The sequence below is a fragment of the Cajanus cajan genome, chromosome 11 (assembly GCF_000230855.2).
Source record: "Cajanus cajan strain Asha chromosome 11, NIPB_CcT2T_4, whole genome shotgun sequence".
In the NCBI taxonomy this organism is placed as follows: Eukaryota; Viridiplantae; Streptophyta; class Magnoliopsida; order Fabales; family Fabaceae; genus Cajanus; species Cajanus cajan.
Window position 1 is genome coordinate 45,097,011 of NC_138527.1, and position 15,730 is coordinate 45,112,740.

Consider the following 15,730-nt stretch of genomic DNA (forward strand, 5'->3'; position numbering starts at 1 on the left):
ACGGCGGTGAAAGGAGAAAGTGTTGATGATATATAATTGATAATGGAAGAAGAAGAAAACGGGTTGGAGGATAATTTGATTCTGATGGTAGTAATAATTATTATGAGAGGAAGAGGCGAGAGTTATTTAAATGAGACTTAGAAAGAGAAAATCCAGAAGGAGTAAAGATAGAGAATTTGGATGGTAACTGTTTATAAGTTACTTTAGCGACAAAAAAGCAAAGCAAAAGAGGAGAATAGAATAGAGAGACAGCTGTGGAAGTGGTCCCCACAAGAAAATCCTTCTTCTCCCGCCTTCCCGCTTCTTGAATCCTCATATTCATATCTTCTTCTCATTTCTCATCCCCACTTTCTCATTCTAATTACTTACAACAAAGAAAGAGAATCAAAGTAATGTAGCCTCTCTGGACATGGACACGCCAGAGAGGAACCAGATCAGTGCTACCCTCTCTAAGTTTGAGGTTTGCTTTCAGTTTCCTGCATGTCTTTCATCATCCACTTTTTTCTCTTCTTCTTTCACCCTTTTCGCTAACTGTTTTCTCTTTGTAATGTTGTCAAAGTGTTAGTGACGGTTTCTATTTTGGGTGTGTGAATTATTTCGCTTCTGTGGATCTCTCTTCAAGTTCGATTTTTTAGATACTTTGTTTTTGTGGCTTTCGGCTTTCCTATGTTGTACTCTTTTTTCTTATCCGTTTGTTTCCACAATTTTTGTCCCTTTTTTTCTTTTGGGTTATTCAGTGTTGATACAAGTCTAAACTTTGCGGGATGCTGCTGATGTTTTCAATTGGATGTGTTTGTTTATTTTCTTTTTTTATGAAAATCTTATATTTGCAATCAAGTTGAAAAGAAAAAAATACACGGCTTTCTAACGATTTAAACAGTCACACGCTGGTCCCAATTTTGTAAGTTTCTACAATTTTCTGTTTTGCGTCATTTCGTCATTGGTTTTATCGCTGAATGTGTTGTAATAGTACAGGGATTTCTTTCTGTATTATTGTCTCTGGCATGTACATAATTACAATGTTCAATGGACAATCTTTGTCAGATCTGGTCCGTTAACAAATAATTTCTGATTTTCTGCAGTTGTTGGTAACCTTAGTGATATGATTTCTCCATTTTTTTTAATTACACAAATTACTCTTATTTTCTTCGTGTATACAAGATTATCCTTAATTCATCTTCTTTAAGTATATTTTTAACCTTTGCTATATGCAGGATTCACCTGTTTTCAACTATATCAATAGTTTGTCTCCTATAAAGCCAGTTAAATCTGTTCCCATTAGTCAAACTTTCAATTCACTGAGCTTTTCATCCCCTCCATCGGTTTTCACGTCACCCCATGTCAGCTGTCTCAAGGAATCTAGATTCCTCCGAAGGTAATATTGAAATCTTTTATTCTTTATGTCATTTCTTGTTTTTTTGATAAGTTATGTTTCTCTATATAAATTCTTTAGTGACCCATTTCTGATGGTTGCCAATTATTCGTTTGTAGACATAACCCGTTGGGCACATCAAAGCCTAAGGTTTCTTCTGAAGATGTAAATAAAGTTCACTCAAGTGAAGAGACTCTTGCAGATTCTACACCTGAACATCATAATAACTCAAGTGGATTGCAGGAAAACGGTGATAAAGGGATTTCAGTAAGAGATGCTCCAATTGAGATATCTAGTGAACACATAAAATTCTCAGTTGAGCTATCGCAAGATTTAAAGTATAATTGTGGTAGCCCTGGCTATGCCCCTCCACTTTGTGGTGATGAGGCCAACTCTCTTTTGGAATTGCCTGGTGTTCAGGAAGGTTGCAAAACAGATTCAGTTGAGGGTGAAGTGCATATTCAGGAAATGTGTCAGATGGAGCCAAAGAGTGAAGGTCCAGAGTGTTATTGGGATGGTTTGATTCCTGATGCTCCTGATATGCTCATCTTTAGTCCCCCAGGTGAAGCAGAAGCTTTTAAGGGTCTAATGCACAAACCGTTGAACGATATTATGTCTATGCTACCGCATTCTACCATGCACAATGGTAGGAAAATGCACATTGTTGATTCGGTTGCTTCTGGTTCTGAACATGAAATTGAGCCAATAACAGCCACAGCCACAGACGAAATACAGAATAATCTTGCCAATGTTGCTTTGGTGACTAGCAATCCAAATGAGAAAGCAAACGACCAGGTAGGCAAGTGAAACCTGTCTGTGTTGAGGTGAATTATGTGTATTATAAATTTTCGTGTATGTTTGCCTTGTATATTTCCATGAGTTTATCTCTAAGGTGTAGATTTTCTAAACTCTGTTGCATTCGAGTATCAGTACTCATACGGAGTAGTTACAGAACTTCTCCCAAAAAAAATATCCAACGGTAAAATGGTGCGTTATGGCATATGAAGTAGTGCATTGTTAAATCATATATACATCCTTTTCCACATTTTTATGTGCTTGAGTATGATTTCATATTATTGTTGGTATCTCCTTTTGTTATGTTTTGTGTTTGAGTAACATTTCTAATTCTAAAACAATAGTGTATCACTGTGGGTTGAAGCCAATCAATGTTTTATAAGTACATCACTACAAGATTAAATTCATTTTTTTTTTACAATTAAAATTGTGCTGCATTTTGCATTCCCTGGTATGTGTTGTAGTAAAGAAGCATGCTATATATATGTCATTTTGTATTTTTTTTTTTTTGTGGTTTATAAATATTTGATTTTTTTTCTTCTTTCTACCTGTTTTATAAATGTATTTAACAAATCAATCAATCTATAAGAACTTCTGTGTTTTGGTTTCAGCTTGTTTCTGTCACACACCGTGCCATACGAAGGCGCTGTCTAGACTTTGAGATGGCCAATGTGCAAAGGAAGAACTCTGATGATAATTCAAACACCGGTTCTAGTACATCTGAGTCTGATGGAAGGAATGTTGCTAATGAAAAGCAACTTCTTCCAACGAAACGCAGTGGGAATTTACAAAAGGGAAATTTGCCAGGAATTGGTCTACACTTGAATGCAATTGCTGCCTTAAAAGATTACAAGGGCATACAAATTGAAAAATTGTCTTCCGGAAGACAACTCAATCTTCCCAACTCCACTTCTTTGCAAATCTCTACAAGCCAGGAACATCAGCATCTAGCATTGGTACCTTTATCATCCGAAGGAGACTTGGACTTGGATCCATTAGACAATGGGGTTCAGCCTGCTGAAGATTGTTCCCAGCCATTAGCTTACATGGCTAGTGAAGACTTCAATCAGAATAGCCCCAGAAAGAAAAGGCAAGTGCAGTTGTTGATTACTTGAGTATATGCTTGAAAAATTCCACCTCATTATTTTTATTTTTTTCTTTTCTTCATTAACCTTATACTAAGTTGGATTTGCAGGCGTAAGCTGGAGACACCTGGAGAAACTGAGGGCTGTAAACGCTGCAATTGCAAGAAATCAAAGTGTTTGAAGCTGTAAGTTCAAATAAATATTCTTTCATCATCTTTATTTTTGGGTTGCAGCAATGAAATAGGTTATATGTTGGGACGGCCTTTATCTATTTTTATTAATCAACTATAAATTCTAATGACATAGCTTTATTAAATTATGTGGTAATCGTATAGTGTCATCTCTTTGTTTAAAACCTTGAAAACCAAGTGAGCTAAGCTTTTTTACTCTATAGAATTTAAACGACATCTAACATGGAAATTGGAGTCAAATTTCCATGTTTAATTTGTCCTGTTATGGCTACTGTTTACAACAGGAAAAGAAAATGACCTCACTCTATTTGGAATTAACCTTATTTTCATTTTCTTTTCTTTTTGTATCAGTTATTGTGAGTGCTTTGCTGCTGGTGTCTACTGCATAGAACCCTGCGCCTGTCAGGATTGCTTCAACAAACCTATCCATGAAGACACTGTTCTTCAAACTCGCAAGCAGATTGAATCTCGTAACCCGCTTGCATTTGCTCCTAAAGTCATCAGAAGTTCTGACACTGTACCTGAAATTGGGGTTAGAAAATAAACTTAAATTAGTTTTAATCCTATGCAATTTAGGGTGTTAATTTTATTATCTTCATGCAGGATGACCCTAACAAAACACCAGCTTCAGCACGACACAAAAGAGGATGCAACTGCAAAAAATCAAGCTGCCTAAAGAAATATTGTGAATGTTATCAGGTTTTCACCCTTGTCCTATCATGCGTATCTCCAATTTCAGTAATGATATCATTGATATGAATTATAAATAGTAGTTTTCTTTTGAAGGGTGGTGTTGGTTGCTCCATTAGCTGCAGATGTGAAGGGTGCAAGAACGCTTTCGGTAGAAAGGATGGTAAGTTTTTAGTCAGGACCATCGAATTAGCTATCAATTTGACATTAATAGAAAATTCTTTTTTTTCGGTAGAAAAATTTTCAACAGTCCTTCTAAGCTGTATCGTAACAGACTGTGGATGTCTTAAGAATTTTTGTTCTTTCGTGTGGTAGCAATATCATGAAGCTGATTGGCTTGGTTCAGGTTCTGTTCCTGTAGGCTTAGAAACCGAGACAGAAGAAGCAGAAGCATCTGACAAGGGTCTGGCAGAAAAAGCATTACAGAAAACTGAAGATCATCATGATTCTGCTACTGTGTCAACACCATTACGGCTTTCCAGGTTTGATATGCCGACTTTGTTTTTGTGAGATGGGATGACAGAACTGATGATCCTTATTGATTGATGTTATTTCCATGGAACAGGCCAATGCTTCCATTGCCCTTTTCATCAAAGGGAAAGCCACCAAGATCTTTTGTTACAACCATATCTGGCTCTGCATTATTTGCCTGCCAAAAGCTTGGGAAATCAAATTCTCTTTGGTCTCAAGAAGCTAGTAAGCATTTTCAAACTGTCCCCGATGATGAAATGCCAGATATTCTCCGAGGTGATAGCTCTCCTATCGCATGCTCTCCTATCACATGCATCAAAACATCTTCTCCAAATGGCAAGAGAATCTCCTCTCCTAACTGTGACATGGGATCGTCTCCTAGTCGCAGAGGTGGCAGAAAGTTGATATTACAATCCATTCCTTCATTTCCTTCTCTCACCCCTCACCCTTAGAATTCTTGTTAGTTAAATCCCCCACCCCTTCATGTTTTCAATAGAAGCTATGCTTAAGGTTTATGTATATTTGAGTCAACTTTTACTTTGGTAATAATATGTTGCATTCCTTCCATAATGTACTATTTAAGTAATAGTTATAATCAATCCCGGGATTAATCTTTACGTTTTTTCTGCTATCATTTTGGACATTTCTTTATGATTAAGTTCCTAATGGGCCTTCTGGAGTAATTATCTTAATTTAAGGTGTCGATTTGTCCCAAAAGTGAATTGCAACTTCATCAACCAAACAAGATTGTTTAGTTTTAACCAATGCTGGATAAATCAATCGGTTCGCACAAATTTATATATGAGGCCTACGGTCTAACCCGTTGCCCAAAGCCTTCAGCCATCGTGTTTTACCGACAAAGAAAATACTTATTTGTACTGTAGATGTTGAGTGGAATCATTTATTTAATTTCAAACTTGAATATGTTTTTAGTTTTTATAAACCGAGTAATTTTTTATTCTATTTTTTATAAAAAAAATAATTTTTATTGTTCAAAATGTTGAAAGGGTTATTTATAATCCCTATATTATTATGTGTATAAAGATCAAATGTTTATCTCAACTTTGTGCAAAAAAAAAATTGATTATCTCAACTCAAGTGACATATTAATGTTTTTTTTTTTTTTTTGTTCGTTCTTGGAGCATCCTCAGGACGTTGGAGGTGACGGGTCCAGCCATAGAAAAAAAAATTATTGTGGTAGGTGTGATAAGTGTGGTAGGTGTGATAAGTGTGGTAGGTGAGGTAGGTGTGGATTAATAATGACCAAGTATCAAATCAATGGTTGTGGTGTTTTCTAGTCACATATATCCAATGGCCATGATGCATTCTTGAAGTATATATATAGGAGGCTTGAGAGGAGGCTTAATCATCCAAGAGTGAAGCATTTCCACTCATAGTTTGAAGAAATAGAGAGAGAGCCTTAGAGAGAGTTTCTCTAAGAGAGAAAAATAGTGAGCCAATTTGTGAGTGTCATCCACAAATTGAGGATACAATATTATTGTATTTTGTATTCCCATTATTTTTATAGTGGAAGATTAAGTGGCCTACTGGTCCCGTGGTTTTTCTTGAGAAAGATTTTCCACGCTAAAATTTCTGGTGTGATAATTTTACGTTTCCGCTCAGTGCCCATTTTGAGTTAACAGAGAAGGGAAATTATGATGCCATTTCCCAACAGTGGTATCAGAGCTCTCAGAGCTCTTGAAGACTAAGGTGTCATTCTCATAAGAAAATTCTTAGTATGCTCTGTGGTTGCAGTTTTATCTGATCTTCCACATCAGAAAAGATTATTCTTGTGGTTGGACACTATTCAGCCTGTATAATTCAAGATGGAGAGTACCACCACTCATGATGGAGATATGTTCAAGCTAACTGCTGATAATTTCTCATATTGGAAGCCGATGATGGAAGACCATTTATATTGCAAGGATTTGTATGAGCCAATCACCCAGCAAAGTAAGCCAGAGGGGAAGACTGATAAAGACTGGGAGATCCTGAATCGGAAAGCTGTAGCTGTGATCAGAAAGTATATTGATCGAAGTTTGTTCGAGCATGTATCAACTTATACCAATGCGTATGAGTTGTGGACAAAACTTGAATCTTTAATTCAAAAGAAGACACCTAGGAACAAAGCCCACCTTTACAGACGACTTGCAAAGTTGGAGTACATGGACGGTCAAAACATGATCGAACATCTGAATACCTTCAAAGGTCTTGTGAATCAACTGAAGAAAGCAGAAATAAACATAGATGATGAGGTGCAAACTCTTATGCTCTTCAGTTCTCTACCTGAAAGCTGGGACACTTTAATTATCACTCTCAGCAATTCTGCTCCAGAAGGAAAGCTCAGTCTAGATTCTGTTACAGACAGTTTGCTAAATGAAGAATCAAGACGAAGAGAAAGAGGCTTAAACAATCAGTTTGAAGCCAATGTCATTGACAATAGAGGGAGGAGCAAGAATCGTGAAAAAGGAGGACGAGGAAAATCACAAGGTAGATCCAAATCTCGTACAAGAATATGTTGCTATTATTGTGGGAAACCAGGCCATAGGAAGTCTGAGTGCAGATTCTTGAAGAAAGACCAACAGGCTGGAACAGTCCATCCTGACCAAATCGACCCAAGAAAAAAGAAGGAAGATGGAACTACTACTGCAGTAACCTCAGATGATGTATTTCTTGTCGGAGAAGAAAATTATTTGAATATTGCATTTGATGAATGCATTTGGATAATTGACTCAGGAGCATCTTTCCACGTCACACCTCATGAAGAATTCTTCTCATCATATCAAAAAGGAGATTTTGGTATGGTGAAGATGGGAAATCATGTCACAAGTAAAATTGTTGGCATTGGTGAAATAGCTCTAATGACTGAAAATGGAAACAAGCTTATGCTGAAGGAGGTAAGACATGTTCCAGACATGCGATTGAACCTTATCTCAGTAAGTAAGTTAGACGAAGCTGGGATGATAAATCAATTTAGTGCCGACAGATGGAAACTTAGTCGAGGAAGCATGATTGTTGCTCGTGGCAAGAAGGAAGGCTCCTTGTACACTATGCAGGGAAAGATATGTAAGGGAGATATGAATGTTGCTCAAGATGCATCCAAAGAATTATGGCACAGACGGTTAGGCCATATGAGTGAGAAGGGCTTGGAGATTCTCGCAAAAGATCATCTTCCAAATATTAAAGGGCAGCCACTTGAATCCTGTGAAGACTACCTAGCAGGCAAACAACATAGAGTATCTTTTAGAAGACCAGATGATGCAAGAAGAAGAAAGCATATACTGGATCTTGTTCACTCAGATGTCTGCTCTATATCTGAAAGATCCATTGGCGGTGCTCAATATTTTGTTACCTTCATTGATGATCACTCCAGAAAAGTGTGGGTGTATCCATTAAAGACAAAAGATCAAGTTCTTCAAGCTTTCAAGGAGTTTCATGCTTTAGTTGAACGTGCAACTGGAAGAAAGTTGAAATGTATAAGAACAGATAATGGTGGAGAGTACTTAGGTCCATTCGAGTATTATTGTAAGACTCATGGGATCAGACATGAGAAAGTACCTCCCAAGACTCCTCAGATGAATGGAGTAGCTGGAAGGATGAACAGAACGATTGCAGAGAAAGTCAGAAGTATGCTTTCTCATGCTAAAATTCCCAAGTCATTCTGGGGAGAGGCAGTATTAACTGCAGCTGATTTGATTAATTTGTCACCTTCAAGACCGTTAAATGGAGAGATACCAGAAGAAGTATGGTCTGGAAAGAAAGCCTACTATGGTCACCTGAAAGTTTTTGGATGCAGGGCTTTTGTACATATTCCTAAGGATGAAAGAACAAAGTTAGATGCTAAAGTGAAGGAGTGTATATACCTTCGTTCACCAAAAGATGAACTTGGCTTTAGATTGTGGGATCCTGTAAACAAGAAGATTGTTCGAAGTAGAGATGTGATATTCTTTGAGGATCAAACGATCCAAGATATCAAGAAACCTGAGAAGCCAAAGCAAAAGGAGGTTCAAGATTCAAGCCCCATAGTGATAAACAATTCAGGGGGAGAGATTTCTCAAAGAATTGATGAACCTAATCAGACAGAACAGCCTGAGTCAGAACAAAGTCAAACAATGCAAGAAGAACAAATGGAGACTAATCAGGAAGAACAAGAACCTGAAGTTAGAAGATCAATGAGAGTCAGACAACCGTCAAAAAGGTATCTCTCAGATGATTATGTTAATCTTACTGATGAGGGAGAACCTCAAAGCTTTATAGAAGCCATTGAGATGAATGATAAAGAAAAATGGTTGCAAGCAATGGAAGAAGAATTGCAGTCCCTGAAGGAGAATGAAACTTATGAACTAGTGGAGTTGCCACAAGGAAGAAAAGCATTGAAAAACAAGTGGGTGTTCAAGCTCAAGACTGAAGAGAACAACACAAAACCCCGATACAAAGCAAGGATTGTTATTAAGGGGTGCAACCAGAAAAAGGGAATAGATTTTGAAGAAATCTTCTCACCAGTAGTGAAGATGACATCCATCAGAGCAATTCTCGGCCTAGCTGCGAAGCTAGACTTGGAGATAGAACAACTCGATGTCAAAACTGCATTCTTACATGGAGACTTAGAGGAAGAAATCTATATGGAGCAACCTGAAGGCTTTGCAGAACCAGGCAAAGAACATCTTGTGTGTCGCCTGAAGAAGAGCCTCTATGGTCTGAAGCAAGCTCCAAGGCAATGGTACAAGAAGTTTGATCTTTTTATGGCCCAACATAATTTCAAAAAGACCTCCGCAGACCAGTGTGTGTTTGTGAAGAATTATGAGAATGGTGAGTCCATCATACTATTGTTGTATGTTGATGATATGCTAATTGTTGGAAAGGATAAAACAAAAATAGCTGCTCTCAAGAAGGCATTAAGCAAGTCCTTTGCCATGAAAGATCTGGGCTCAGTAAAGAAAATTCTTGGAATGAAGATAATTAGAGATCGTTCCAAAAGAATGTTGTGGATGTCACAAGAAGACTATATCAAGAAAGTTCTTGAAAGGTTTAATATGCATAACGCCAAATCTGTGCATGTTCCATTACCTGGTCATCTCAAATTGAGTAAGAAGCAATGCCCAGTGAATGAAGAAAAAGAAGAAATGAGCAAGGTTCCCTATTCCTCTACAGTAGGTAGCCTTATGTATGCAATGGTCTGTACAAGACCAGATATTGCTTATGCTGTAGGAGTTGTGAGCAGATTTCTATCAAATCCAGGAAAGGAGCATTGGAATGCTGTGAAATGGATACTACGATATCTGAAAGGAACTGCCAAAAGTTGTTTGTGTTTTGGCAATGGAAATTTAATGCTCACTGGATATTCAGATGCAGATATGGCTGGAGATGTAGATTCAAGAAAGTCTACATCAGGATACTTGATTACTTTTGCAGGGGGAGCTATTTCTTGGCAATCACGACTACAAAAGTGCATTGCCTTAAGCACCACAGAAGCAGAGTTTATTGCAATCACTGAAGGTTGTAAGGAGATCCTGTGGATGAAGAAATTCCTACAAGAATTAGGACAAGATCAAGAAAGTTATGTTCTCTACTGCGACAGTCAGAGCGCCATACACCTCAGCAAAAACTCGACATTTCATTCAAGGTCGAAACACATCGACGTAAGGTATCACTGGATCCGTGATGTGTTAGAAAGTAAAATGCTCAAGATTGAGAAGATACACACCAAAGACAACGGGGCTGATATGATGACAAAATCTCTACCAAGAGAGAAGATAGAAGTCTGTAAAGAAGTTGCAGGCTTAGCATCAACCCTAAACTAATCCAAGGATAATCCCTCTTTATGGCTGGAGGGGGAGAATTGACGGGTCCAGCCATAGAAAAAAAAATTATTGTGGTAGGTGTGATAAGTGTGGTAGGTGTGATAAGTGTGGTAGGTGAGGTAGGTGTGGATTAATAATGACCAAGTATCAAATCAATGGTTGTGGTGTTTTCTAGTCACATATATCCAATGGCCATGATGCATTCTTGAAGTATATATATAGGAGGCTTGAGAGGAGGCTTAATCATCCAAGAGTGAAGCATTTCCACTCATAGTTTGAAGAAATAGAGAGAGAGCCTTAGAGAGAGTTTCTCTAAGAGAGAAAAATAGTGAGCCAATTTGTGAGTGTCATCCACAAATTGAGGATACAATATTATTGTATTTTGTATTCCCATTATTTTTATAGTGGAAGATTAAGTGGCCTACTGGTCCCGTGGTTTTTCTTGAGAAAGATTTTCCACGCTAAAATTTCTGGTGTGATAATTTTACGTTTCCGCTCAGTGCCCATTTTGAGTTAACAGAGAAGGGAAATTATGATGTCATTTCCCAACAGGAGGCACATCAAAGGGTGGGATAGCTAGCTCCAAGATTTAATGCGACTGACCTTGCTTAAGTATGGATCAACTCTTACCGCTGAACCACATGCTTGGAGTTTAGTGACACATGAATGTTTAGTATCATATAACATAATATTCGTAAAAAAAGACATCTAGATTTTTAAAATAAGTGTTATTTCTTTATTTTATAATTTAAAATGAGTACTAGGGACAAAGCAATAAGTCAATATTTTAGAGGAATGAAAATCAAAGATAAAATTTTTACAAAGATTAAAATAAAAATTTACTCATCTTGTAAGGTTCAAAACACTTAATTTAAACGTTAGATATGAGAAACGGAGAAAATATTCTGACCGAAATTTTATAAAAACAAAAAATATATTAAAACCTTTAATCTTATTTATTTATATTCATTCTAGCCTTTTAGGTATTACTGTGTGGTTCTAATTTGGTATGTGCATGGAAACTATTATTATGGAAATTGAATATATATATATATATATATATATATATATATATATATATATATATATATTATCATTTTGCATCACTCGATTCATTTGTCAATAGAGTTTATGGTAGATAAGTTATGAGTTTACAAGTGTTACAAATTTATAGGTAGTTTTATTTGTTATTATTTTCTTGTTATGAATTTCTTATATCTAAATATTATTACTATGAAGAAAACTATATAACATAATTGGTAAATAACCTTATTCTTTAAATATGTGATTAAAAGTTTAACTCTTAATTAGTATGTATGATAAAACATTAATTTATTAAGAGAAGTCATCTGTTAAATAAATCTGGATATATTTTGAGAGATTAAACCTTAGTTTTTAGTCATAGAATAATTGGGATAAAAATAGCATGTGTTTTAATCTTCACTACATATTTTTAGAATTTTCTTCTTCTTTGCAGTGAGTGGTATCTGAGATCAATTGTTGTTGAGAGATCTAGTAAGGTTAGAGTTTAACCAAATAAAATGCTTTCCAATAACTTAGTGATAACATTGCCAGTTTTTAGAATGAAAATGATCCCATATCAGCAGTGACAATGGAGAATAAAAGGTTACAACTTACAAGAAAATTACCTCCTTCTCATTAGTTTTTTTAAAAAAAAATTTTGAAAGGGGGGGGTGATCAATACTCATACTGTTTGTTGAAACAAGACATTCAGAGAGGTGAGATTTCATTCTTTCAGCAGCAGCGTTCGTGCTATACGCAAACTTTTCCCCCTCAATTAAATCCTCACATTTAAAATATTGCCTCAGATAATTATAAATTAAAGTTATCAATCAAACTTACAAGGGTTTTATAATTATAAATCGTTTTCATGGAGAAAATTTAAAAACTAAATAAATTCTGAAGTCAATGATTTCATATCATTGTTGTGACATGAATGATCCAACTAACTTGATCAAGTTCCGTAGACCAATCATCACTTGTGTGATAATGGACCTCCAATCCAATGTTCAATGTGGGCTTCGCTTAATGACCCGTTGACAGAATCTAATCACTTGTTTATATTTCATCTTCCCATTCTTTCATTTCATATATCCCATAAAAGAAAAAAAGAGAGGATAATATTCTTTTTTAATTTGTTACTGTTTAAAAATAGAAGAATTATCTCATCTTACTTTTTTTTTTTTTTTTCCCTCCTAAAAACCCACCTTAGAAATGCACGCATGGATTATTAGGCTTGAAAAGTGAAGTACCACGTTTTGTTTTTGTGGAATTTTAATTCCGTATTTATCATCTTCCAAGAGTTTATTAACTGAGCCATGCAATGAGGAGAAAAATAGAAGGCACTGAAATTAATGCATCATGAATTGCAGAGTTGAATTATGGAATGCACAATAGTACTACATTATAATTGTAAAAACTAAAAAACCTAACAAGTTGTACGATAATGATGCTGATTGGGTGACGGTCGTGTCTCATCTAAATGAAATTATTAGTTCATTCAAGTACTGCATGTAGCCATATACTAACTTAGGGTAAACTGATCCTTACCAAAATAGTAAATTAATGGAGGAAATCACATTTGCCTATATAAATTCTTAATATACAGTTCAATATAGATTATTATTATCAGCTGCTGCATGTGGGTGGTGGTGATGAAAATAAATGAGAAATAATGTCACCCTTTTCTTGTTAATTCCTCTCTTTAATATTTAGCTTTTTTTTCTCTAGAAAAATTTATTTTTTAAAAATTTTAGAGATATTTTTTTAATAAAAAAATGTTTTTTGAGCTTAAAAAACAGCTGCCAGAGAGATGAAGTTTTAAAAAAGTGATTTTTATAAAATTATAACGAAATACAATTAAATTAAATATTTTCTGAAATGGGGCATAGATGGAGTGCCTTTTCCACAACCCCTTTAATTTCTTGTTCTAGACTAGTTGGTCTTCTCGTGGTTGGTGAAGTTGTGGTGTTCAAATTAAGAAGGTAGCAAGAGTGGTGGAAATATAAGATAAGCTAAATTTCTGAAGAAGAGAACCAATATTCTTAAGCAATAGTGTTTAGAGAGAGGGGCAAATGTGAGGAGTGAGATCACATCATGTAGGTCGCTCATTTGCAACCTCTACAAGTACTTTCTCTTGAAAGCATTTCAGTTTGGTTAGCTAGTTACATCAAATCATATAGTACCTAAATAAACAACTCTGCCCTCGAATCTTTGCCTTGTAAAACAGCTCATACTCTTGCTATTAATATATCCAATATTTCACTCACTAATTATACCCTCCAACACCTAAAGTTCATCCATTAAAATCATAATACTAATCATTTGAAGCATGTCCTTCTCTGTTCTCACCATTTTTTTAACTCCCTTCGTCTTCCCATCAATCGCTCTTTGCCATTACTAATTTTTCAAGTGCATGTATTATGCATATAAAACTTAGGATTCTTGGGTGTTTTTAGAGTTTTTTTTAACCCGAGTAACTTCGAAGTGATCTAGGGTGTGTTTTTTTATTTTATTTTATAATATACATCAAAACAAAGCCTCCTAGTTATCAATGACTATTAAAATTTAACTATATAATGAATTCTCACAAGAATATTACACCGTACACTATCCATTAGAGATGTATCTGTACGGTACAGTTTAAATGGCTATTGAACGTGACAAGTTCTAACAACAACAGTAGGTATAAGATTATTTTCTTGCATTATGTTATTTAAAAGATTGGCAATTCGCAATACATCACGTGGGTTACGACCTAAAATCAATAGTGTCAACTGGCTTAGCTGTCATGAAATTGCATACTCAATAATTCATATCGAGAAATACACAGTTTTTTTCTTAATCCATAAAATTATTTTAAGTGATCATATAACTTTAAATCCTAAACATCTATATACTAATATAATATTTGTTTCTGTGTTAGGATACACACTTCACTTATCCTTGTTATAAAGAGTCTGATCTTGGGTCTCGGTCTTCTCGTTCCTATCCGGGTAGTCCGATGTGAGGGGGGGTGTGCCTGCAAAGACACTCCAACGCTCAAGTAAGTGCTCGACGTAATAAATGTGGTAGTTGAAAGTTAGTTACGTACCTTGCTAGGATCCTATTTATAGTGATTCTTATTGGGCCGCGATTAAGGACTAGGCCCCGGGAAATTAGGGGGCTAATCCAGTGCATTACATAAATTAACCTCTCCATAATTATCCTGGCGTAAATCCGTGACTTGGCCGAGCACACCGACACGTTCCGTTCAGATTGTGAGTGGTCGGTGGGCTCGGGTATTCGGCATAGTCGGCCACGAACTCGGGTATTCGGCCTAGTCAGCCACCATACGGTATAATATTGAAATGGGAAAAATAATAACCCAAGAAAACTTGTTAATTTAGATCAATCATTTGCAACTAATATTATTCTAAACTAATAATTTTTTTTTAATTAACATTCTTAAATCTAATCTGATTCTAGACATACATGCATTTTGTAAAGATGAATATTCACTTTTGTGAGTTTCTCCATTACCAAATCTGAGTAGTCACTAAGGGGAAGTTCAGCGTCACCATTAACAATTGCTATTTTGAATCATTAATTAAGTATATGGTGGGACACACTTTCTTTTTCTAACCAAACACCTTGACTGTCATCATATGTGTTCCAAATTACTGGTGCAATAGACTCGAGAATCTTAAGCTTAATTGTATGCAATGCAGCATGCAGGTACAAATGTATTTTTATCTCATCACATAGTATAAAATCAGAATTATATTATCTGTAATGTATGTTTGAAAATAAGTATTAAAAGATTTACAATTGTTTAATGCATATTGTATTTTACAAAAGACAAACTCTTCCAACTACCACAGAGCTTTTGACTTTAGCATCGTGGCCACTTTATTCGAATTATTGCCATTCGATTTGCACGGTAGGAAGATATAGATATCAACCAGCCAACCTCATAATTAAATTACAAACTTTATATGTCATATATTGTCGGTTTTCTACATGTGTCGGTCAAAAAAAATAAAACAATGAAGCTGGAAGCAACCAATGACTGTTTTTACATTCAACACGAGGGAAACAAATATCATTGCGATAACTTTACCAGTTACCACACTATCTTCATGGTGTATTATACATTAGTAAAAACCATTTTTCTCTATGAGAATATACGCAAGTATGTTAGAATGGAATTTTTTTTTCATTTGAATCATAATTCTTCGTAATTATAAACTTTGAAAATCATATTTTTTAAGTAATAATTAAAATATGTTTAGTTCATCATAAATATTTTTTTTAAAATATTAT

The 15,730-nt window shown here is 35.5% G+C and overlaps 1 protein-coding gene across 1 annotated transcript; it reads left to right on the plus strand.

The window, feature by feature from the left end:
• Positions 1-182: 182 nt before the first annotated feature.
• On the plus strand, positions 183-5,221 carry LOC109810845 (protein tesmin/TSO1-like CXC 2). Its single transcript, XM_020374419.2, has 10 exons — positions 183-460; positions 1,215-1,375; positions 1,492-2,167; positions 2,779-3,257; positions 3,363-3,437; positions 3,795-3,975; positions 4,047-4,142; positions 4,230-4,296; positions 4,480-4,615; positions 4,699-5,221. The coding sequence occupies exons 1-10, from the start codon at positions 410-412 to the stop codon at positions 5,054-5,056; spliced, it is 2,280 nt and encodes a 759-aa protein (XP_020230008.1). The 5' UTR covers positions 183-409; the 3' UTR covers positions 5,057-5,221.
• Positions 5,222-15,730: the final 10,509 nt, after the last annotated feature.